Here is a 25,876-nt window from a genome sequence, read left to right on the forward strand (position 1 = left end):
GAATCTGAATTATCACTTTAAAGTAGCGTAGGAGGGGGATGAGTTAGCAAGTTTTCAACTGCTCACTGCATACGTGGGTCTGTTAGACAAAAGAAGAGTTGAGTTGCTCTTGTGTGTGTCCAAAAAGTCCTCGCTGTTGAGGAATTGTTGTAAAGTTTGCAATATTGAGACATTCAGATGAGTCCTTTTTTGCAAACTTAAAATCTCTTTTTAATTGAGTTAATATAACTGAAAAACTGGCTTGTGGGATTTAAACAGATGATACATACCTTGTGAAAGTGTAACATTTTGCACACTGCATCACTGGGACTTATTTTGATCCTCTTCCGTCCAGCTGTGGGTGGCAAGAGATGGAGAAGCAGAGAAGCCATGTCACTGTCCCAGTCTACCAGGAGTAAATGAGACAAAACAAGTCATTCGTATGTACTTGGAAGACACAAAGTGAATAGCATCAGCCATTTATTAAATAAAGCAAGGATATCATGGAGCTTACTGGTGTGATCGTTCTCTGAAAGGTTTTCAGCAGCTGTCAGAAGTCGGCACAGCTCAGTTGACTGAGTCAGGTGTTTGGCCTCTTTGATAACCTTGGGCTTGAATGCTGTATCTCACTTCTCAAGCATCTTGGAAGCTGTTTCAGCACCAAACAGCCGCAGGAAGTCTTGATTCAGCTGTTGATCATACATAGATGCAAAAAAAGAGAAGAAAATCAAGCAAATGGTGTGTGCACGGTTAACTATTTACATCCAACCAAATGAAGGACTGGAGTTTAAATAAAAGATAAGCACAACTCACTCGTCCTTTGACATTTAAAAATCATGGAAATGTTTTTAAGACATCTGTGGTTCTCTGCAGGTCATGCACTAAGTCCTGGTGATGTTGCAAGGTCATCTTCATCTTCTGAAACATTCGTTTCATCAGGAGAGTGAACAGGAAATTATATAGCCTCCCTACAGGCATCGCCATCAAGCTGCTGAGGCTCTGTGGCTGCTGATGTTCAGCGGTTTGGTCCCTGTGTTTGAGGCTCTGTGGCTGCTGATGTTCAGCGGTTTGGTCCCTGTGCTTGAGGCTCTGTGGCTGCTGATGTTCGGCGGTTTGGTCCCTGTGCTTGAGGCTCTGTGGCTGCTGATGTTCAGCGGTTTGGTCCCTGTGTTTGAGGCTCTGTGGCTGCTGATGTTCAGCGGTTTGGTCCCTGTGTTTGAGGCTCTGTGGCTGCTGATGTTCGGCGGTTTGGTCCCTGTGTTTGAGGCTCTGTGGCTGCTGATGTTCGGCGGTTTGGTCCCTGTGCTTGAGGCTCTGTGGCTGCTGATGTTCGGCGGTTTGGTCCCTGTGCTTGAGGCTCTGTGGCTGCTGATGTTCGGCGGTTTGGTCCCTGTGTTTGAGGCTCTGTGGCTGCTGATGTTCGGCGGTTTGGTCCCTGTGTTTGAGGCTCTGTGGCTGCTGATGTTCGGCGGTTTGGTCCCTGTGCTTGAGGCTCTGTGGCTGCTGATGTTCGGCGGTTTGGTCCCTGTGTTTGAGGCTCTGTGGCTGCTGATGTTCGGCGGTTTGGTCCCTGTGTTTGAGGCTCTGTGGCTGCTGATGTTCGGCGGTTTGGTCCCTGTGCTTGAGGCTCTGTGGCTGCTGATGTTCGGCGGTTTGGTCCCTGTGTTTGAGGCTCTGTGGCTGCCTTGACTGGCCGTTGGTATTTATTCCTGGACATGGTCTTGAGGCGCCATGCTAAATATCCTGTTCCTTTTTCCCATCATAGAAGTGCTCCTGTTAAGTTATTTAAAAAATATCAAATTACAAAGGTCACTCATTGATCTTATATAAAAAGGCAATTATGGGATTGTGAATGTATGACTTCATAACAATGCCAATCAAATCAATATATTGAATCTTTTGTCTGTTTGTATGTCTTTTGATGTTTTGAAGAAAACAGAGTTTTTCTGCAAAACTCTAGTCTGTAAAACCGGTGTGTATTGTGGAAGTAATCCTTTTTAAAAACTTACATAGCCCTTTGGAGAAAAGGGATCCTTCAGCGAAGGAAAGAGTGTAATGATTCCCAGGGCAAACTTCTCCTTCTGGTTACGGGAAGGAATCCTCCTTTCGACCAAAGACTATAAAAGAAAACATGAAATTGAAATGCCCCCTAATAACTATTGGGAACCACCTTTGTTACTTCCCTGCCATGCATTCTGAAAATGAATTACATTCCTTCTTAATATAAACCCTTTCAGTCTGAAATGGTTTAAAATTCTACAATTTATTGAAGAAACACTTACCCATGCATTTCCGTCATATGGCTAGCCAATATGTTGACAAGCTGTCTACGGGTGCGGTGCTTCAGTGAATTTTCGGACTTGTACTCTTCGAGGACATCCTCACCTTCAGGTTTCATGAGCAAGGCATTTTCTACCATCTACTCACATAAGAGAATTTTTTTTAGTGTACAATTCAGTCTTAATTAAACAATAAACACAAATTAGTCTATTCAGACTAGGGAAATAAAGGAATTCCCTGCATCAGAGGAAGGTTTCAATAAATAAAAATAAATAAAACAGCAGTGCTGCAAAAGAAGATGAAAAATCTGGTAATGCAGCAACACTTTTCTGTCCTGTCATGGTGGATAGTCACATATGTGATTGCAAAATAATGTGGCATACATATTCTCAAAGAAATGTACTGAAATACAAAAAGGCTATTTATAATTTTGGCCTGTAATTAAATATGTTCGGCCGGTTTGGACACCAGTGTTCACCAGGCATATTGACTGATTTTTAACGTTAGCCAACATTGAACGTTAGCTATATTAGCTATATTGCCGACAATAATTCACTTCCGAAAAGCAAAACCATTTAACTTTGGCCATCTGAATAACATTGAAACACACTTAGCGAAGCAATACATTTGACGTTCTACCAGAGAAAATGCCCCTTAATTGACGAAGTTAACTGCTTGCTAGCTTGCATCTTAACCTACATTTGTATGAGCTAGTTAGCTATTAGCCACCAGCTTCAATGACATATATCATGTCACACCACACTTGATGTGAACACATAATTTCATATGAAGATAAACAGCCTGGTTAAGTAAATATATTTGTTTTTACCTTCTGTAATACTATATTCCGGACACCGAGTTTTGTCCAATGATTTGTCCAAGTGTCAATGATGCTAGCATGCTGTCTATATACATGGTGATGGGTATAATATCAAGCTAGCAATTTATGCTAACATGCTGTCTATATACGCTGTCTATATACGCTAGCATGCTGTCTATATACATGGTGATGGTTATAATATCAAGCTATCGATCGATGCCAACATGCTAATGACGCTAGCATGCTGTCTAGGCTAGTGCATAGCCAGTGTTTAGCAAGTTATCAGTCGAGTAGCTAGCCATAGGAAGAGGGAGATTGGGACCTTGTATGTTCATGATAACCTTATCAAGAGACTTCTGACCATCTAATCTCACTGTATTACAAGTTATGCTGTATCTTCTCAATGTGAATGTCATAATGCCATATCAATTACTGGCAGATAATATAGTTCACAGTTAGCCAGGCTATGACAGTAGATGTCCATTTGTTAAAAAAACATTAAATATCCAATTTATTTTATTTAAAAGGCATATTATGAAAGTATTCTTAGTTTTATTATTTCATACATTCTACAGTTGGCCAGGTGGACAACATGTCTGTGACTGTTCTTCCTTTTTGTGGGGTTCACCAGAGCTTTGTGTACATTATATATAATTATATTATATTATATAGCCCAAACCTGAATGCTCTGCTATACCAAATTGTGAGAAAACGGAAAATCCAGAAAAAAGTATTTCCTATATTTTAAATACAAAATACATGTATTGTATTTTGTTACATTTTCTGGCACCAGTATTTTGTATTTTATTTTGATACATTTATTTGAGGGGTATTTTGTATTTTGTATCAAAATACATTTTGATGTATCTTTGCCCATCTCTGAGTATATGATTAATGATGACATGTTCACATGGTACTGATTGAAGTTCACTGACGGCTCCTCACAGTTTGGTGGTGTTGGAACGGGTATTCTTTCACTTTGGATGGACCTAAACTAGAAGTGATTGGAGTAGATTGTAAGCCTTGCTAAAGATGCTCTGAACGTACCTCTGATTATTATGAGTAATAATCTTCTCATTTGATGGTTTTAGCCTCGCAGACTGTCTCTGATAATGAACTAACTCTGCAGTGGAAATAAACTTGACAAAAAAACCACAAAGTTCTTTCTGTTTGACATCACCTCCGAGGACTCACTACAAATGTAAAAGGTTCTGCATCAGCACAATAAACAGTTCAAAGACGATACATATGTCTAATATGCCTGTATATATACATATTTATCTTCTATATTGTACTTCATCTGCATAAAAACTCTACACGGATATATTTGACCTTTACAGAATGTACAGGACTGTCTTTGGGTAAATTCTGCATATTAATATTCACAACCTCGATTTCTCAATAAAAATCGATACAACAGTGTTGAATGAAAGCTCACATACTCTATCTCACACACCAATAATCCAACATCAGTTGTTCTACTGCATTTTAAAGGAGATTTTTTATTTATTTATTCAATATTCAGATCACTGGTACATAAAACATGATAAAGATAGACTCAGACAGCCTGAGTCTGCAACTTCTTATATTCAGATTTGTATTATTTTACACTGATCTGTGACATTACACTGTAGAGGAGCTACAGTGAAGAAATTGAATCACACTGATTGTCTGCAAGCAGTCCAAGTCCAGACATTCTGAAAACATCCACTCCAAATATGAACACAGCTGAAGGTGCTCTCTGTTGCACTGCTGGGTCGACCAGGTGACACCGCGAAGTAACTGATCAACTATAAGGTTCAAACCCGCATTGGGGACGGGTCGGGGGAAGGCTGGAGAGCTTGTGGACAAAATGTTCAAGTAGAAGCAAACCAATCAGGGATATAATATTGAAATATTGTTTTTTATTTGACTAGATTTCTCTCCTGATGGACGAACCATCTCAGCTGTAGCTCACCAGCCAATGTCCTAATACCAATAACTAATAACAGGGGTGACTAGAGCCCGACCAATACTGGATGTTTAGTGCTGAACGGTGTCGATATGAGACATATCAGCTGATACTCATTTTTTTATACAAATACAAATGCTTTCATCCATCTATAGCCATGTTTCCATTCAATTGTCCGGCAAACTTTTTGAAATGTTGCAAAAAAGAAAAAGAAATGCAAGAAAGGGTCTATCAAGTGGTTTGGCGCCAATAAACTACGCTACAGCGTAGTTTGGTCAGACTTTGGCACGCTGTACGTTACGCAAGGCTGTAATCCTCCAGTTACAGAATAGAAGATGTAAAGGTTGGGAACCAGCAACAGGAATTCACCCCGAAAATGACCTGGATGTGTCTTTGGTGTGCCTGTGCTGCAGTTTATTCAGCGATAGAGAACTATCTGGGATAAGCTAAAACCAGCCAATAATATCAACCATGCCATGTATTGGTAGGGCTCTCGGGGTGAATGTACTCGGTTGGTTTGGACTAAAAAGATATCAGGTCGGACTTTTATCTTTCCAAGGTTTTGCATGCCATCTTTGTCCAAAGATATCGTACGGTCAACGTCACACAATATTGCTGTAGGAACACAGTGCAGTTTGTCTTTTGTCATCAGCTGGGTATGCCCCGCCCATTTACTTCTGCACTCACACATGTTGAATACTGAATCGTAGAGGAAAATGTCACGCTGCGTCCCGTGAGGCTGTCGTCATGCGCAGGACTCGGCCAGCTGGCTTCCGCTGCGTTTCTTGCCACGGCCCGGAGAGCTGGGGTTGGACGCCGACGTTCGGACGCTCCTCGCCCCATGACTCACCATGGTGGGGAGGAGGGAGGAGGACGGGGAAGGAGGGGAGGAGGAAGAGGAGGTGGGGGACAGAGAGGAGGAGGAGGGCGAGGATGACAAGTAGGAGGATGAGGAGTAGTAGCTGTGTTGGGGGGTGGAGATGGAGGTGAGGACGAGGCGGTGCTGGCGTTTGCTGCTGCTGCGAGGCCCGTGTTGGGCCGGGCTGGCGTTAGCGTGGGATGACGACATGACGTGGCTAGACGAGGGGAGGAGACGGCTCAGATTCAGAGACGGGATAAAAGACTTGTGTGGAGGAGAGGAGAAAGAAAATGAAGGCAAGGAAGGAGAGGGGGAGCGAGGCGGGGAGTCTGACGGAGAAACGGAGGAAGAGTTCTTCACCAAGGAGGAAGAGGAGAGAGGACACAATAGAGCCTGTTGCCTGGAACGCTGGGCCAAGGAAGGAGAAGGCGGGCTGGAAGAACACTTTGAAGGGGGAGACAGAAGAGAGTGCTTCCCCGAGGAGAAGTTGGAAGAAGCTGAAGGCGAAGAAGCAGAGGAGGAGGAGGTGGAGGAGGAGGAGAGGTTTTGGAAGCTATCGGTGGTGTCTGAGCAGTGAGGAGTGGACAAAGAGGCAGATGGGTGTTTCCCAGAGCTATGGCACATGGCTGGGATCTTAGAGGCGCGCAAAGCAACGACAGAATGGCTACTATCCCCGGCTGCTCGACTGCTTCTGCTGTCAGCCTGTAAACAGACACCACGGAACACGGCAGGTCAAAGCCAACAACACACAGCCCACATGAGAGGAGAAGAACACTCATACCGGTTACTGCTATGGCTTTGGCCAGCCAATAGCTCGCTAGGCTAGAACTGCTACAGTGTGTTTTAGTGAAAACGTCCTCACAAAATAGATGGCTGACCGTTGGCGCTCTCAGTCTCTGCCCTGACAGTCACGCTGTGTCTCGATTCAGATACCTCCGTGAGTACACTTCCATGTCGTACACTATGTACTCAGTGGCAAAGGTAGTGTAGTCTCACATCAACACATGGCTGTGTGCTCACTGGAAATGACGATTGCAACGAGTTCTTCTTAATACGGGTCAACGTTTGTCGCCAGCTAAAAGGTCTGCCTCCTCGCTGTGAAGTCAAACCCTTGTTTCGTGGCCCTAATCCACCCCTGAACCAGAGCACAGACTCTGGTGCTGCTCCCTCTACTGATGGCCAGTGTGGCAGCTCTGTCTGTAGTCATGCAAGAGAGGCAGGGATTCACTGGTGACCTTTGATTAAATCAATAGATTTTGGAACTACTGACTGAAGGCTTTTCCACATGGACTGGAATAAAGTGGATCAATGGAAGTGGCCAGAAGAATAAAGACCCTCCCCTTGGGCCCTAGAGTGGCTCATTTAAAAGGGGCTTGAAGTGTTGAAGTGTGATGGACTGATATTGGCATCATATTTTGTTAGTCGGGTCATTTAACACCTGAATCTTCATTGATCAAGGTATAAAAGTAAAAGAATTTCCTCCTTTTATCCTGTCGAGAACCCCTGAGGCTGTTAGATCCCAGGTGAAGCCCGTTCTCACTTATCTGCATATAGAGCTTCCTGATGGGCTGCCCCCGTCTTTCAACTCCGACAGCGTCTCTGTTCATGGTCATTGGCAGTGTTTGGACACATTTTCTGATTTTGGCTTTATTGCACTTTAGTGTTCCGTCACATATAACACACGGGACGCCTCTCTTTGTCTGACTAAACGTCATTCTCAATAAATGTTCACTTTTTGAGTTCATGCTCTTACTCTACTGGCCAAAGACATCGTAGTAACACACATGACTGACAAAGTGCAGCTCTATTTCTCCCACATGAATCAGGATCAGTGTAGACAAAGTCAAGTTAATGTAAGAATAACCTGTCAGTGACAGAGAATATTAAAAGGGTTACAATACTTTTGTCTCCATACAGAAAAAGTTTGAATTGTTTTGTAATCACAAAACATGTCGTTAAAAAGATTTGACATTGTGATCAAGAGAATTTCACGAAACAGTGGTGCCATCGAGCACAACACACATGCATGAAGACGCACTCTTCCATGACATACATGTGAGGGTTAATCAATGATGGATGTTTCAACCGGATCCCTAATATTTGTACATCATGGCTTCTGTGCGTCCTTGTTTGAGGAAAGAGAGGTTTTTTGAGAGTTTTTGACACCCAAATAATATTTCCACTACTCACTGCCAGATGAAGAACGGCTGTCGCCGGTTAACATGCAGGTGAACAAGCAGGTTTACATGCGGGTCAAGATCCACTCTCTGATTGAGAAACTCAACTGGGTTGAGTTTCAAAACATTAACAGCTAGTTGGGGATACGGGGACATTAATGGGTATTATAACAAAACCAGGGAGCGCATGTTGAAAGACGTGTTAAGAGTTGAAGAGGAACGTGAACACAGCCATAAACAGACAGATATAACTTGAGGAAATAAGGCAGATATGCACCACCACAGAAACAAGCCCAACACATGTCAAACTCACTGCAAACACAATCACTAAAATACAATTCTCTCTTTTTCCAAGCTATTGACTAACTGCTCTCTAACTGATGGTACCCAGCTCACCCTCATCTAAGCAATGTATTTATAGGTTGTTCAATTCAAAGGTCTAGTTTGGGTGTAATTTCAGAAAACTGATTCTCTAGTTTAGGTAAATAAGACGCAAATTCACTCCACATGTCCTAACCCCAACTAAAGCTCCTGCTTGCTACTTGCATGTCTCAGGGATAAAGTTAAGTCAATATGACTACCTTTTAATGTACAGCAAGAGTCAACGCAGATTTCAATATCTGTATAACTTCATGGTAAGCAGAATCCAGCTGGAGTTTCAGAGGATAGAGTTATTTTAAAGTGGAAACATAAAGGTGAAAGGTTGTTTAACCTGCTATATGAATAGCATAAATCAAGATGCCATTTGGTGGAGTATTACGGTAATTCCCCTTCAGTCTGTGCTGACTCAGAGCTGCTGTGCTCAGGTCTGTCAGAGGTCATTTACCTGGCTGGGCTGCTTCTGGGGGGACTGCTGCTGCTGGCCCTTGGGCATCTTCTCTGGTGAGCTAGAGGAAGAAGATTGCCGGGGTTTGGTGTGGGATCGCTGGGCAGAAGAGCTGGAGCTGCTGCTGGAGGTCTAGCAAGAAGATACATGGAGAAAAGGTTAGTTCGGCCAGACTGGCATGTAGGAGACACTGCATCTGTACGATAGCAGCTACAACACTAAAAGAAACTGTCAAAAGCATCAGATTAAAGCAGCAAATTAAGGTCAATTAGGGCGTAATTGTATTGCAAGTTATTCAACCACAGTAGCAGGAGGGCAAATGTACATTTGAGTAGTCTTTACTGTACGTAAAGGGGTATATCAAGCATCAATGCTGGTTGAAATGGGAAAACAGTACGGCATCTTCGAGATATAGACAATATTAGATGATATTAAGCAGCACGGTCAAAGACGTGATTGGATGCAAAGCAGACGGGAAATTTGTGTTTGGCAAACGGAGCAATAAATGATGTGCATCAGCTGAAAAGCAAAAGATTCCGCTTTATCACGAGGCAGCAATTCATGGAAGTGAAGGACGTACACGATAATGAGAAACAGAACTGAAGCTCCTGGTAAGTACAGGTGGTTCCATTGTGGCAAACACAGACAGTCCATCTGTAAAAATGTGTGTCTGAGCACACATTTACTGTAGTTATTCACAGCCATTGTCCTATTTAGTGGTGCTGAGACAGTGAAATCTGGTTTCCTGCCTTTGTTATTGAACCGTAACTGGTCTGTTTTGAATGAGTAGATGATAACTAATAAAATGGAAACCGTTCTTTGTCGGAAATACATTAACTTTCAGGCTACACCAACAAACTAGTACACGTCAGTTTGTCCGTTCTGGTACCAATTACCACGTACTTTGCTTGAAGAAACAAAATGACCCCTGGCTATAACAGAACGGTTAAAGAACACATAATGCGTAGAGTCAGAGAGTCAGAGCCCATCACCAGCCCAGCATCACTGAAGCAAGCGAGCTCTGCAGCCAGAGGAACATCAGACCTGTTTCTTGGTGGAGGTTTTCCCTGAGTCGTGAAGAGGTTGTGGCTTGACCTTCTTACTCTGAGGTGGATTTGGGCCCTTTAGGATCTGAGACGCTGGCCTCTTGGACGGGCTTCTCACTCTCTCTCGTTTGACTTTGCCTTGAAGCTGCGCTCTGTCACTGGAGTCAAAGGAGGAGTCAGGGGACTGAGGAGGTGAGGACGCAATGATGGAGGGAGAAGAAGGGCCAGACATACTGTCCACACTGATCTCCAACTGTTTAATTGACTCTTCTAGACTGTCAATAGAGTCTAACGTACCCCTGCAGAGCTCATCTACCCGGCTCTGTGACTTTGAGTGTCTGGTATCGATGGAAGGGGAGACCTTGATGTCTCTGTCACAGGTTTTGCCTTCAGCCAAGTTGAATTGTTTGGTGCTGTTGGTGCCAAACCTCTTGGATTCTTTTGTTGGCTTCTTGGTCTCCTTCACTGGCCTGCTGTACGATGCATTCTCCTCCTCTTCCTCATAGACAACCACCTTGAGAGTCTTCTTTCCTGTTTTGGCCATCCCTGTACGAATGGCCTGGCTAATTGCAGCCAGTTTGTTTTTGGGGAATTTGAATTTCCTTTTGGTCTCTGGCTGTCTAAGCGAGTCTGGTTTACCCTGGTCTTGGTTTTCGGGAATTGAGACATTATCTGCTGAAGGTCTTTGATTGTGCATATGTAGAGAACTCTGACCATTCCCTGTGACGCCTTTAAGGTCAAAGTCTGTATTTATTTCAGCAATGCTAATTCTTCTCATGGTCTGTTTCTCTTCGTACTGCTTCGTCTCCTCTTCCTCCACGATATTTTCTCGAGAGAGAATCCTGTCAAAATCTTCCTCGCTTTCTAAGATGGTCGACAGGCGCTTGTAGGCCGACTGAATGTCCATAGGCTCATTCAAGAAAACAATAATAGGTTTCATGTCAGAGTCATCACTGTCCTGGAAACCTTGGTTGTCATGTGCCCGATAAGTGGGTTCACCAGTGCTGTCGACCCCAGCTACAGTCTGTGTGTCCGAGTCACTCGTTTCAGCGAGGTCTTCCTCTCTGGACTGTGTCCTGACTCTTGGACTCATGGTCTTGGAGATTCTACCAATTGGAGGTGGTGGAGGAGGAGGTTCTTCATCGTCAAGATCGGGGCTCAGGCTACCTCCTTCTTCTGTGCATTGTGATTGGTCCCTGGATACCTGGGCCGTCGCCTCCTGGTTCTGCTGCGTGCTACTGTGGCTGTAAGTCAAGACGGGTGAAGGTTTTACGGGACAAGAAGCTACACACTGATCTGAGCTCAGGGACTCTATCCCTCTGTCCTCTGGGGTGTATTCTCTTTGTAAAGTTAATATTACCATCAAATTTGACTTCTCGTTAACAACTTTTTCATTTGTCCGGTCAGGACTTGCGATGCCGGTAGCTTCTTTTTGTAGAGTAACAATTGTTGTGAACTTCACTTTCTTTTCTGCTGAGGTTGGGGAGCACACCTGTCGAACGATCTCCTTGTTAATCTGATCAGGACTTTTCACAGAAAGATCATTTTCTTTTTGGACGGTTGGAGCTGTATGTACCTCCATCTTCTCTGCTTTCCTTTGGCTTGTTGTTGGAATCTCCTCATTCTTCTGTACAGTCTGAGCGTCTTGTAAAGCTGCAGGTGGGGGTACCTCCACCTTCTCTACTGTTGCACAGTTTAAGGAAGGCACCTGTTTAACCACGTCATCCTCTCCGTCCTTCTTATCAGAATTTACATTGCCTCTCCTCACTTCAATGTGTTCTTCCAGTCCGGCTGCTGTTATGAGTTTATGAGGGCAGCCATCTGTAAGTCCCGTCTGAGGAGCTGACTGGTGGTCTGATGTTGCTAACTCAGAAGGCACCTGTGATGTTGGAGATGTCCTCACTTCTCCTTTCCATTGCTTATTTCCACCTGGCAGATAATTCTTATTTGACAGTTCTGTAGTCACCTATAATTAGAAAAGGCAAGATTAAACACCTCATTTGGAAATTAAGAATATTGAATCCTAAATGTAGTCTTATATCCCAGTATTACTAAAAAGACATGTCCAATACCTACGAGATACTCTTAAATGTACAAACTGTAATAAATGTACAAATCAAAATAAAGACTTGCGTCACAGTTTTATATGAAGGATAACTTGAATTATTGGACAATCTCAAAGAGGCACATGCACACCCTTCAAATGCTGTATCTGCACAAAAGACAAATACCCACACATCGCTGGCTTTTCCCTGATATGTTTTGTTCAGATGAAACAGCCGCGCACCAAAACAAAAGCAGGGGGTCGTGTTGTTGCAGGTTCCAACGAGACAATGAAATACAATCCGACAAGTCCAGTGGGAGTTACACGTCAGTCTGAGGGCTTAACAGATGCCAGTTCACAATACTCAAAGTCAGCATTTTACAACTCTGGACAGGTATCACAGAGGCAACTGCTCGTTTCTAGTAGCCACGACTGTGAGGTCAACAGTACAAACACGTGCAGAAGTGATCTACAGAGGTAATCCTGTGCATGTGATTGGTCACTGCAGCGTTTTGCCTGGATGACGTTGCAGCAAAGGTTGAGCCTCCTTCAACTTTTTTGCGAGATGACCCAGTTGTTTTTTCTTCGTGTTATGGGATTTATTGTGTAAGCTTATTATACTACCTCAGTGTATACATTTCAAGCTAGCATTTAATAGTTTAATGACTGTAGAATCATTGTTGTTCTAAATTCAACCAGCTTCACAGTAGTCACTGCAAGTAGAGCTGCCACTAAGGGGGTCAAGAGGTCAGCAGGAGAGAGAGACGACTGGCTGCTGTGTTATCAACCGTAGATCAAAAAATGTAACCCAGGCCCTCCGAAGTTTTAGAACAAGTGACAACAAGGAAGGAAATATCAAAAAGCCTTTATTTTAGTGGCTGAACCATTAAAAAAAGCCAGGTCAGCATAGCCATCAAATCAAAAGCCATCAGGCTGCAGACAACGCTACATCTGTGGAGGTTGAACTGGATGGTGATGGCGAGTTGCCTAAAGAAAGCGCGCTGGCTGACATTATGCTATGGACTTTATACGTGTCAGAAATGACATGGAGTCGGCGTAAAAAGCATACTGTAAAATCTGACCATCAACAATAAACAAGTGTTCGATCGATTATTTCTCGTGTGTATACACATACTGTGTACAATGCCAGGTAGTTGCGTACAATGCCAGCTACCTGGCATGTCCTCGTCTTTCTATCGGTACACGTCGGGTCTGTCTGTGCCGGAGCAGCTCGAGTCTCTGACGCGTGAAATGCACATGTTAAATGTATATAAAGGCCTTTTATCTGTCGGTAACTTATGCATTTAATTTGTTTCTGACTTCACACATACACAGCAAAACTATTCTTTCAGTGAGGTGTGGAGGGAGGAGGTCTGGTCCACCTCCGCTCCCCGTTTTCACGGTCACTCTGTTTTAATGCTGCTGAACTCAGTCGTTATAATTCACAGATTTTTCTATTTCTGCATGAAATTTGATGACTGCTCATAAATATGCTGACCAGCAGTTGTTTCCAAGCTGCTGAGCTTCAAATTTAAATCATTATGTTTTGATCCCGACCGTCAGACAATGAAAGCAGTGTGTGTGTGTGTGTGCATGTACGCATTCTTGTATCCTTCTACCTGTTACCTCTGTAGGGGAGGCTTATGTATGTGCTGTATTGTGTGTGTGTGTGTGTGTGTGTGTGTGTGTGTGTGTGTGCTCAGGCATACTGTGATCGATCCCAGTTAAAAGAAAATGAAAGACTTGAGAAGACAAAGCAGGGTGGGGAGCAGACGTTTATTAATTCATTCATAAAAGGCAGTTGTAGAGCGTAAATGGTCCATGTGACCAAAGATCCCGCAGCGACAATACAAGAGACACTGGCAGGCAGAAAGATGTTTAGGACAGAGATGGAAGAGATAATCTGACAACTATGAGAGGCGTGGAGGTTACAGAAAGGCAGCACCAGTTCACCTTCACCACTTCTCCATGTTATGTCAGCAGAATAGGGAGTTAATCAGAGAGGTGTGCTTGTTCATGTGTTGGTGTGTCAAGGTGAATCGATTGTAGACGCTCTTATTATAACTTAAGTGTGAACACCAGCTGTAAATGTGACCCGTAGTATATTTAGTTCCAGGATATTTCTTATTCGTATTATGTATTACTCATTTGTATTAGTTTTGCTTGGTGTTTGTGAAGCCTGCCTTCCTCACAGGTTACATGGTGGAGGAGCTCAGACTCCAGAGAGGATCCCTCCTCTGTTGCTCTTCCTGAGCTTTATTTCATTTCCTTTTTCTGAATCGAGGGTCAAAGGACAGAAGGCGAGATTGTGATAACGGGCAATATCAATACAACTGACTTGACCAACTGTGAAAAGTCTGTCTCCTGCATTTGTTTTATGAACTGTTGTATCTGTTGGTATGATGTGTAGAAGGTGCATATCCAACTCATCACAAACATACCTTAGACATGGGGCAGGCAGGGTACTGTCCTGTTAGAGGTTGGGACAATGTGTGTGTGTGGGTGGTTGTAATAGGGGCCTCTCTGTGAGTTAATTTGGCCACGTGTGCACAGTTTTCCTTTGCAATGAGGCTCAGTTTGTTTCCCACCAGTCTGAATGTTTGTTAACCCGTCAGACTTGTTTTTTCTTCTACATCACTGTGTCCCCAGAGCTCAGCGTTGGTGAGTGCAGTGTTATTATAAGTGATATAAATGACAGACAGAGAGAGAGACAGAGGAACAAGAATGCAATTAGTTACAACGGCCTCAATGATGTTAATCCATAAATGTTAGAGTTAGAAGCTTGAACAAACTCACTGCAACCACAAATCAGGTGAGCAAACCTATTTCAGTCCGGTGAGAATCTAAGTGTCAGTGTAAGCACACTGTTGGATGATTTATTATCGGCTCTAGTGGACAATTTCAACCTCAACTCATTCTGTAAAAGTCATACTTTGATGGTTAACCTTGAACCTTGAATGTGAGAGATGAAAAAAACCAAACAATGAGTTGTAAATGTATCTATCTTAAGAAACAACAGGCTTAGTTTGGTTATAGATCGTTAGCATGAGAACACAAACTCAGATGTTTAACTTATTGTGGATTAAAACGATCTTTGTCTGGCAGAACACTGTCCTGTACACAGATGTGCTTTTGCCAGAACACAGTGATGTGACTTTACAGAATTTACAGTAAGTCCTATTAAAAGCCAGCCGACTTCTTTAATGTGCACTTACAACTTATGGGGAGCAAAGTTGGTTTGAGTTCAAAGGTCTGTTGTTAATAATTAGTGCTGTTAGACAGTTTTTCCTTTTCTTTTTACCTTAGACTCCATCTCACTGCTCTGCAGCTCAGAGGCGGATCGTTCAACCACGCCTCTGCTCCCTTCATCCCTCAAAGTGCATTTGTGAAACACCTGGGTGAAAGGGGCAGAGGGTCCATGGTGAGGGTTAAAGGTTACGGAGACTTAAGGGTGGGGTCAGAGGCACAAGGATGCAATGGATGCTGAACACCTTTCATTAATGCTGTGATGTGTAGAATTGATGAAATCTGATGGGTGTATACAGATACAATTGTTTTGAACAGGTTTGGCTCTCAGAGTTCTGGTGTACTTCCCCTGGTTGAGTACTTGATCTGCTTAAGTTGTGTTCACATACCTGCAGCTCTTTCATGAATTTGTTGTCCTCCTCCTCTTCTTCCACCCCGCCCCTGTGTGCTGAGGCTGTGGAGTGGGTGGAGGTGGAACCAGCCAGATGTGCAGGAGAACACATCTGGGGTTTGGGTTTGACCTCTGGTGGCTGTCTCGGGGGTTTGGGCTGAGGAACCAGCGGCTGCTCTTTCTCCTTCTCACCCTCGTCCTTCAACAGATTCACGAAGCAGAAACACAGGATCGAGTAACTGAAACTGATATATTGTACATATTTCTATAGTTTTTTTTCGATTCTCTATTAATATTTGGTAATGCATTGTTTAAAATGATCCTTAAGATGTCAGTCGTGGTTGATTTAGACTTTCTAAATAGAGTTAGCAGGTTGGAGTCTTTTCGTTGATAAATGAGCTCCAAGTCTTCAGAATTGTATCCGTGCTTCTATTCTTTGTGTGTGTGTAATGGAGATAAACTGTCATACAGCAGTGTTTCCCAGAATTCCACCACAGACTACCAGTTTGTAATACTGCAAATATATAAATACTGTAATACTCTGATCAGTGGGCCATAGGCTAGATAGTGCTGGGTATTGTTTGAAATATCACGATGCTAGTACCCTTAAAGTAATACCCCACACACACACACACACACACACACAGACCTGGGATCCAAGCGGCTCTTTCCATGTGGTGAACACCACCTCTCCTGACCTTCCTGTGGTTAGACATGAATTGACAGCATGGGACCTGGAAAGGCAATAAATAACAATGATGCATAAGAGGTGGTATCTAGTTTTTACCCTTTAGAAAGCCCGGTCTGCAGGTGAGCCTCAGGGCTGAACTGACCTTCGTGGAGGAGGAGGAGGAGGAGACTTGCCGGCCCTGTCTGGACTCTGCTTCATCTCCTTATCCACACTGGTGCGGCGGGGCTTCTCCACCCGTAGCCGGCTAATGCGTTCTGTGCTGGGAGAAGTTGAGGGAGGAGCAGCTGAGGGAGCAGCTGATTGGGGAGCTGATGGAGTGCTGAACTTTAGTAACTTAGATTTGGAGTGAAATCATTACGTGTGCAATCAATGGTCATATGAAGACTAAACCAAGTCGAGATATTTGGTCACCTCGGTATTTTGTTCATACGGTCACAAGAAGATATTGGATCAGGACTCTCTGAACTTGCTGTGGACTTTCTAACTGCATATGGCTGTGTTTTACTTTCTTTGTTCAAACTGGTACCATACCTGTATCTGAGGGCTGTAACTGGGTGGAATCCACCTCATCACTCAGCCGGGGAGTTGTGTCTTCCTGGGAACCAGACCGACGTGCCCGTTGCTCCACTGAGGCTGTAGCACACACACAGACACACAGAGCTTTGTGTTTAGGTTCTATCTAAAAGACACTCGTATAACACCCGTCCCATGTAGCTATATGGTATTATGGGAATCTGCCATGTGTAATAATACTGTGGGCGGGGCCATTGGGTACAGTTTTAAACGTAATGGTTTGGACAGGACACTACTGCATGTGGCTTCTTTATGAACTGCAATGCACTGCAGCTGTAATGAAACGATGACATGTTGAGAGTGTTCGGAGCAAAAGAGCAAACATACAGTAAGCTACTGTTAGATCTCAACTCACAGCATTCTGTTGATTTAGGAGCATTGGGCCTCATGTATTCAACATTTTCAGTCAAGTACAAAATCATTTCACGAGTGGTCCAGACCTGTTGTACAAGTTTGATCTCTTTTAGTGTTGAGATATTTTGGCATTAAAACTCGTACGGGTTCGTTAAAATCCTGCGTTCTTCCTGAATCAGACTACGAACAAGCAAACCTCACAGATACCATTTTGGATAAAAATAAGAACATGTTGTTACATAAGGCCCAATGTGTTTTCAGTGAATGAGATACTACAGCTCAACCTCGCAGGGCCAGGTCCAGAGTCGTGTCCCGCTCTGACTTTGATGCAGTGGACTGTCGTCTGGAGGCAGAAGCAGAGCAACCCTCTCTGGTGTCTAACACGTTCAGATGAGTGATGGTCTTCATCAGGCTGGCCTGGGATTCCTGGAGGATCTGCTCGAAGTCTGTGTTGGCGTTGGGGGATGGAAGCTGACTGGAGACAAAGCTGGCTGGCTGGTTGGCCTGGCTGCTGCTGGTCTGGTTCATACTGCTGGTTTCTACAGCCAGACTGCCCTCTGGAGTGTGTCTCTCTGTAGTCTGAGGAGGACACACACACACAGTCACACAGGCTGATGATAGCTGTGGTTTGTTTAAAGCTGTGAAGGGGACTGAAGCTGTAGGAGATCAGTATCACTCCTTCGGTGATTTGCAGGTTGTTTGGAGGTGGACTCAGTTTGGTTGTAACAGTTTGATGTATATAACAGACGAACAATCATTATGTATGAACGTTGGGCCTGCTTCACACTGACATACTGAAATAATATGGACAGCTCAAACATCTTGACCTGCACATTCTTCACCTCACAGTGAGCGCGAGCACACAGCTCCTTATTTAAAAGTCCCCTTCAGGAATGGAACATGTTGCAACCGTTGAAGGTGTCACATTGGAGAGACACTGACCTGTTTGACTGTGGTGTGGTCGGCGTGGCCCTCCTGTGTTAGGGACGTCAGAGGGCCCCGTCTCCTCGGCAGAGCAGGGCTGCCCTCTCTGCTGCGAGGACTCACCTTCACAACACAACAACATGTCTCACATTCTGCACTGCAGACGGGCTTCCTAACCAGAACACCCGTTTATGTACAAAGGCTCACATTCTGTCATTTTCGTCATCATTCAGCCAATGGACTGATCGGTCAGTGCAGTACCTTGGCCACGGTGGGCGAGTCTCGTCCGTGGGTGGCTGTCAGTGGGGGGCTGACCTCAGCCTGACTCCTGGAGAGAGAGGGCGCGGGCAGAGGAGGTCTGACCGAGGATCGAGGCTGGGGTTTGGGGGAGCTTTGGGGGCTCTGGGTCTTCAGGGGCCCCTGATCTGTTTCCAGGACCTTTAGAGGCTCCGCCTGGGCAGATCTGGCAGGGACGATTGACTCCGACACACACCTGTCGATAACAGGGAGGACAAAGACGCATCGGGATTATTGTCCTGCTAACACAGTTGTTTTACCCCTGAATGAAGTTAATGAGCACCTGCGGAGACAGCTGAGGACTTCAGTCAGCGCTTTGACCCTCTTCAGCATGGAGTCCATCTTATGAGGCTCCTCCTTCAGGAAGCGCACCGCCTCCACCTCCAGCCTCAGCACTGAGCGCATCTTCACCTGCAGCTCTGGATACTCACCTGGAAGACAAACAGACAGAGGAGACTCTGTGTCATTCTACATGTCACCATACAGAACAGTTTGACAAGGAATCCTGAACAGCATAAGCTCTTTAGGAAATAAATAGATACAAATGATGTTCCAGGTTCCTGTAAATCTTTTTCTGATTGTAATAAATCTGTAATTCATCTAAAAATAGCCACAACAACCAGGCATCAAGCCATACCTTCAAGATGTCTGAATCTAATTTCCCCTGATTCAAGTTTTTATTTTCTTTTTAAAATTCATTAATCATCATCTTATTTACATTTTTGGACATAATTCAGGGATAAACAGACCGATTAGTTCATTTAAAGCTGGTGAGAGGCTGCTGCTAGCCTGACATCACCAGGTCTGATCTACAGCATGCAGAGGTGAGCTGCTATTTTATGAGTTTGTATGTTAAACGTTTGCCAAATACTGTAGGAAGTACAGCAAACACATTTTCCTCTCGAGAAAAGATTTAAGAGCCTCTGATTGTTCTTCATTGAGCAGAAAGATACCGTCCAGTTCATACAATGCTGGCAAAACATAAAAATATGCATCCATGCATCCTCTTCTAGATCCTAATCAGCCAACAGAGACACACTGTGTGATCCAGTGTCATCTTGAAACAACTCAAACCGACCTTTAAGGATGGCCAGAGCTTCTCCGACCCTCCGCAGGTTGACCGCTCCCTCCTCCACCTCTCTCAGAGTGATTGACAGCTGGTCGGGACTGGAGGCGGAGCTACGCTGCAAACGGTCCACGTAGCCCTCCAATCCACTGTGAGGTGAAAAAGACATGCAGACATGTTGCATTAACCGTCAGGTAGAAAAATCAGCGATGTGATAACCTGCAGTAGACACAAGATGGCAGCAGAGACTTCAATAGTTCTGTTGGTGGTCCTCAAATGGAGATATTGATATTATGTGATGACATGATATTATATTTTAAGAGTCAGATGTGTCTTGTATCCTCACAGTGAACACTTTTCATGTTCATAACATTTCAACCTGCATTTCGTTATTTCTGAAACATCTTTTTGAGGTTTGCTTGAGGTTGAAACAGTGCACAGACACCTTTTAGACCGGTTACATATTCCAGTTATATTTTCAATATGAAACTGAATTAATATTTTCATTGAGAGCAAATGAAACCTTCACAGCTAACCTCCAGAGCCATTGATTAGCTTTATTTGAATGGTAATATTCATGTAACCTCCAGATGTTGGCGAACTGAGCAGGGATGTTCGTGACGCTGCGCTGCAGTCTGGTTGGTGTATCGCAACACTGATCTGGTTCAGGGTTTAGCATGCATACTTCCTCCTGAACCTATCCAGATACTCAAACCTCCACACGTGTCTGCAGGTGTATATAATTCAAGAAGAAAAGATAGAGAAGTAAGTGAATTAAAGAAGATGTGTGTGGTACTTGTGCTTTAATTGAGTATTTCAGTTTGATGCTACTTTATCCTTCAACATTGTACTTTTTACTTCGCTCAATTGTTTCAGAGCTTTAGATGAGAACTACCTAAAGATATATAGAGTTGTGACGGTTCCCTACCTGGGTTACTTGTTTAGGTACCTTTAGGTAGGCTGTCGACATGTTCAAGCTTCAGTGATAATGCTCCAATAATATAAACAGTAATGGCTGTGTGTTTTGATTTTGTTTCAGTTTCTTCAAGTACAACTTCTGTTGCCAATACTTCTGTTTTACTGTAAAAAAACGCAGGACTTTTACTGTTTTTGCATTTTTTTTGTTGGTACTTTGTTAGTTCATCTGAATACTTGTGGGTTGTGGATTTTAAATCACTGTAAGAGTAATGTGCTTCAAGTAACTATACGCTGTACTCTACCAATGTATCATTAATGAGTAGATAGAATACAATTCTCCTGCACTTATATTCCCAGAAAACGTGTTCTTGTACCAACCTTCATATTACTCCACTGCTATTATAAGGCAAACAGACACAGGAGATGGGGTCCAACTATTATCATTAATAATGACGTTCACTTTCTTTCCTAAAACCTATTGAAACGTAATAAAGAGATGTGTTAAAAGCTTTCATCCTGCCTCAAAATCTAGCATGACTGATGGGCAGTCTCAAGGAACCTAGACAGAATGCATTGTGGGGCAATTGAGTATTTGCAGTAAGCTCACGTCTCATACTCTACTTGCTCATTTTTGCTCATGTAGTTTACATCCAGGTGTTTTTGCAGACACAAAATCAACATTCTCTGCAGTGTGAACGCACTACAAACTCCAGTTTAGTTTAAGACTAAAGCCGAAATCAATTCTTCAAGACGCAGGTCTGCCCGTGAGTCGGCGCTCAGACGCTCACCTGCACAGAGCCGGTGGACATCTGCAGAGATCACCATGAGAGTGTTTCTGTTGTGTGAGAGATGTACGAGTGGGAAACGTGTTTGATCCGCTTGGTGTCGAGAAGGAGGTTCGCCGGTTGTTGCTTGTGTTCATTCATTCAAACATTACAGCAGAGGTTTGTTGCAGACACACCTGGAGGAGATCTGTACTCTGCTGAGTGCACCTTTCGAGCTTATCGTCTTCAGCTTTCACAAAGAAGATTTGTACTGTAAGAGTAGGCCATGCATGCAACTCTAATCAAAGACATTTATATCATATTTAACACAATTTTGGGCTTTTTTTGCCCCATCTGCCCCAAATGACCCAAAGAGGTACATGCATGTGCCCATTTGGATTACCACCTGTGTTGGGAAACGTGAAATATTATGTCGAATCAATATTGTGTCATTTTCGGGAATTTTTGGAACTACGTCAGTAGCGCCAAAAAAAAACGAGATCATACAGTTATCAACGGTAATCATATTTACCCGTATTAATTGAAAATAACACAGAAAGTACATGAAAGGAAATGCCGTCCAACCATAATAACACGAGTTTAGGGGCAACGAAATGTCAGATCCTGTTTCGGGTTATCAGGTATTTTTCTGAGTCTATCATCATAAACGTATGATTTCATTACCTTGCAAATTAGTTTCAGTTTTTGTCTACAATGGCCCTGATACGCCGGCGAAGGAACTCCTACTCATGGTGCTTGATGAATGCCAGGCTTCTGTTTGGACTGAGTTGTCTGCTGTGCAGTCAGTGTGTATCCAACACGAGAATGAGTAGTGATGTCTCTGGAAACCCGTGTCCTACCCAATCAAATCACTTCCCCATCCCCCGCCTCTATTTTTAACAAAATGTTTCATCACATTCTCTCTCTGCCATGCTGTGTCTCGTATGTCACCAATAATGTTCAGCTGCAGTGACATCAGAGGGGACATGATGTCAGAGCGAGTGTGTAAATGGTGAAAAGGCTAATTCACCACTTCAGATATCATCGGCACAAATAGAAAGTGTACATTTTGTGAGGTAGGCAGCGGTTAGATTGGGATCTGTTGTGTGTGTGTGTGGGGGGGGGTCTCTGTGGGAAGGGGTCCTTCCCAGGGCATTGAAACCTACATGACAAATTAGCTCTATTGTGATGCTTTTTAATGCACTATGCCACCTTGGAAAAAACTAACAATGGTGGAATGTAACTGAGTACATTTACTAAGTACTGTACATTAGTAGGTAGCTTTTAGTACTTGAGTATTTCCATTTCATGTTACTTTCCACTTTCTACAATCTAACAGCTGTAGTTACTTTACACATTCAGATTATTAATATACAATGTACTCAACTAATAAATGCAGTGTTATCATAGATGAAAGTGCCCAGCAGTAGCCAATATAAAGTCATGTGAAGTCATTCAAATGAGCACCTTTACCAGCTGCAACATCAGAGTGATGACCATATTAACGCTCCATTCTTTTATAATTATTTATAATCCAGTATAAATATATATGTGTGTATTATTCTGTGTTATTAAGCTTTTTACTTATAGTACTTTAAGTATATGTTCATACAAATAATTTTGTACTTTAACTTGAGTAATATTTTGAATGCAGGACCTTTACTTGTATGTTACACTGCAGGATTGAGACTTTTAAAGTTAGTTTTGGAGCCACGCTGGAACATAAAGTAGCATAATGTTATGCAACATGAGGTTTGTGAAATAAAAAAGTAAAAACGGCACCTTCACTTTTGGATAAATACAAAAACATTGACACACAAACACACACAGCAAAAGCATCACGAGGTCAGCGAGTCAATCCTCCACCTCAAGCACAGAAACTAAAAGAGGATAGACGGTAGTCGTGGTAGGATGGCCTTGATCCAGTGTTCCTCTACTCAGCCTTGTGTCTGTTGGAAATTCAACAGTCACATCTCAATGAAGGAATGCTTCAGGTTTTTAATCCCAGTAAATGTTCGAGGTATTGGGCTCAGGGGGTTAGTTTAGGAGGAGGGTGGCGGAGGAGAAGGCAGGTGAGGAACGAGGTGCCTGCTAATGGAGGGTTCTTTAATCTGTTAAACAATCGTATGTAACTTGTGTGGGACAGTGGTGAATGTGTCCACATGTGCTGATTACTTTTGAATGGCCAATGCTAAGATGTAGTGTTGCAGTGAACTGACCAAGTAATGTCAATAAAGCAGCAGAATATATCTAAAGGTTGCTAACATCAGCCCAGTAGCTTATGACACCAGACCACGTCTGCAGCAGCAAGGCTGTGTTTCATTGCTAAGGACTGTACTGCATCTTCTTTCAAGGGTTACATACTCTTGTCTTCAAAGCGAATTACTCAGGAGGAAATTCAAAGACTCACCGGAGCTGTGTGAGGATTCTCTCCTCTGTAGCCAGGTAGTGGATCCTCTCCTCCTCCATCCCTGCTCTCCGTCTGTACACTGCCTCCTCAGACTGAGCCAGCCGATCGTACATCAGCACCACCAGCTCCTGACCCGCCATCCGCAGCATTGAGGTCACGCTCTCCTGGTTTGACAGCTAGGACACAGGGAACAACTCAGGAGTTAGGATTCAACAACAGAAGCTTGGCTAGTGGCGAGGCAGTGTGTGTCGGTCAGGCTGTCCCTCCAACACTTTGGTGCAAGATATTTCAACAACTCCTGACGCCATTGCCAATAGACCTGGTGTGGATATCACTGTCCACAGAGGATGACTGTGATGGCCCAGGACCTAACGTATACTGCAAGGCTGAGATGTACCTGTGATCAACACGGTGTATACCTGATACCAGGAACTACTGTTGTGTTTTCTGCATTTCCTTGTACAATCCCGGGTTACATCATAGCAATACGTTGTCCTTGAATCTAAATAAAGTTGAAAGAAATCTGACTTTATGATCCGATCAGTGTGTAACTGGTCCAAAAGCCGTACTCAGCAACCGTAGAACTAATATTATTAGTTCTGGGGCACTTCCCGCATGCGGAATATTTAAATTTTTGTGCGGCAGGAAGTTGTGACACGTCATTCATCTTATTTACAGTCTATGGTACACCACCAGGCCACTTTTGTATTTGTTAGTGTGTCACTTTAAAGGCTAACACGAACCTGTATCCGCATCACTGCAATCCACGTACATACAGCACAATGTAAAACTGTCCTTTCCTTTCTACAGTCTGGTCCTTTTGCATCCGTTTCAGCCATCATGATGATGGTGATCATGATGGTGATGATTGCTTCTAATCAGTGAGTGTACGGGTCAGTACCTGTAAGTGTTTGAGGTGGTTGAGTTGCAGCCGCAGATCACACACATCTCTCTTCACTAACACCAAGCTCCGCTGTAGCCCGCTGTCAGAGGGCGGGGCCGGGCTGAAACTGTCAATCACAGCAGCTGGGACCTGAGGCTCAGATGACACTCCTGAAGTTCAAAGAAAGGTCATCATATTCAGAGCGTGAGTATGTCGTCGGTGGCTGGTAAAGTCACCATCTGTTATAATAAGAGGCTATCTCACCAGCTCTGTTGAGTTTGTGTTCAGTAGTGTCACTGAAAAGACACACAGACAGAGTGAACACAACCATCCTTGCTCTAGCCACTAGTACAGTGTACAGTGTACTCATTTCATCTTAGTACCTGAAGAATTCTCCAGTACAGGTCTATTCTATAACCATTATTAAGAATTACTTCGTGGATGCATCTAAAGAACTTATTGGATGTGCTGCTGTTGGCTTAAAGGGATGAAGGCAGATGGAACAGACCTGACAGCGTCCTTGACTCCTGGAACATCTGGGCCCATAGACAGAGCACTGTGCACCAGACCAGCTAGACTGGCTATCTGCTCCTCCATGGCTTTCATCCTCTCACTGCAAAATACAAACACATGTACTGTATTCATCACATTTAAGCATGAGGCAGCTTTGTATCATCTAAATCATATACGACGTGTTTCATATTCTGCTCTTTAATGCAATGCTAATGTATGAGATGGATCTGGTCACTGCGTGGGATCTCAGCTCACCTCTGGACGTTGCCGACAGTCACATGACCCTGAAACGGTCTCTCAGCTTGTCCCAGCGGGCTGTCCATAAAGACAGACGAGGTAGAGGAGCCACTTCCTCTGCTTCTGCTCACGATCTCCACTGTGGCTCCGTCACTGTCCCGCCGCAGGGACCGGCGGATAGGGGACATCCTCTCCGGAGACACCAGGCCCACCCCCCCGACGATCTGTCCCTCAATCATCCGGACTTCATTGACTCTGTGAGGGGAAGGGGGCGGCGTTTTGGTTCCCATTGGAGGAAGCTGGCTGTCTCCATACTTCCTGCTTCTCTGCCTGGATGGTGGAAAAACAGCTGGTTAAAGATAGTATTGTATTCCAACCAATTACTGATCAGATCTTCCTCCCTGTTCACTCTCCTATACTCCTACCAGAGCTGGATTATCCTACTGATGACACCCATTAAATCACTTCAACAGGCTTTTATTGTGAAGCAGTTACAGCAAACACAACGTATTTGTCACTGAGGTTAGAGCTGACAGCAATGATCTGTAAATCTGTCAGGGAGCAGCGGACCAGTGAGCTGTTAGAAAAAGAGCAGCACACCTCCCACCGCTCTGACTGCGTCCTGCT

At 43.8% G+C, this 25,876-nt stretch overlaps 1 protein-coding gene across 1 annotated transcript in view; it reads right to left on the reverse strand.

Moving 5' to 3' along the window:
* Nucleotides 1-4,636: 4,636 nt before the first annotated feature.
* Nucleotides 4,637-25,876, reverse strand: part of LOC306789145 (sickle tail protein homolog) — a gene marked incomplete at its 5' end in the record, with an annotated part of 97,221 nt that continues 75,981 nt past the window's right edge. Inside the window, 18 exons of the mRNA XM_079284952.1 lie at nt 4,637-6,106; nt 8,893-9,024; nt 9,937-11,904; nt 15,284-15,376; nt 15,618-15,818; nt 16,269-16,353; nt 16,453-16,618; nt 16,842-16,943; nt 17,522-17,816; nt 18,180-18,284; nt 18,423-18,654; nt 18,742-18,889; nt 19,537-19,673; nt 23,617-23,792; nt 24,518-24,669; nt 24,764-24,795; nt 25,008-25,112; nt 25,268-25,579. Of these exons, the coding sequence (XP_079141078.1) occupies nt 6,080-6,106; nt 8,893-9,024; nt 9,937-11,904; nt 15,284-15,376; nt 15,618-15,818; nt 16,269-16,353; nt 16,453-16,618; nt 16,842-16,943; nt 17,522-17,816; nt 18,180-18,284; nt 18,423-18,654; nt 18,742-18,889; nt 19,537-19,673; nt 23,617-23,792; nt 24,518-24,669; nt 24,764-24,795; nt 25,008-25,112; nt 25,268-25,579 (4,468 nt within the window). The 3' untranslated portion in view covers nt 4,637-6,079. The remainder of the gene's footprint in view (nt 6,107-8,892; nt 9,025-9,936; nt 11,905-15,283; nt 15,377-15,617; nt 15,819-16,268; nt 16,354-16,452; nt 16,619-16,841; nt 16,944-17,521; nt 17,817-18,179; nt 18,285-18,422; nt 18,655-18,741; nt 18,890-19,536; nt 19,674-23,616; nt 23,793-24,517; nt 24,670-24,763; nt 24,796-25,007; nt 25,113-25,267; nt 25,580-25,876) is intronic.

The sequence above is a fragment of the Melanostigma gelatinosum genome (assembly GCF_949748355.1).
Source record: "Melanostigma gelatinosum genome assembly, chromosome: 15".
Classification (NCBI taxonomy): Eukaryota; Metazoa; Chordata; class Actinopteri; order Perciformes; family Zoarcidae; genus Melanostigma; species Melanostigma gelatinosum.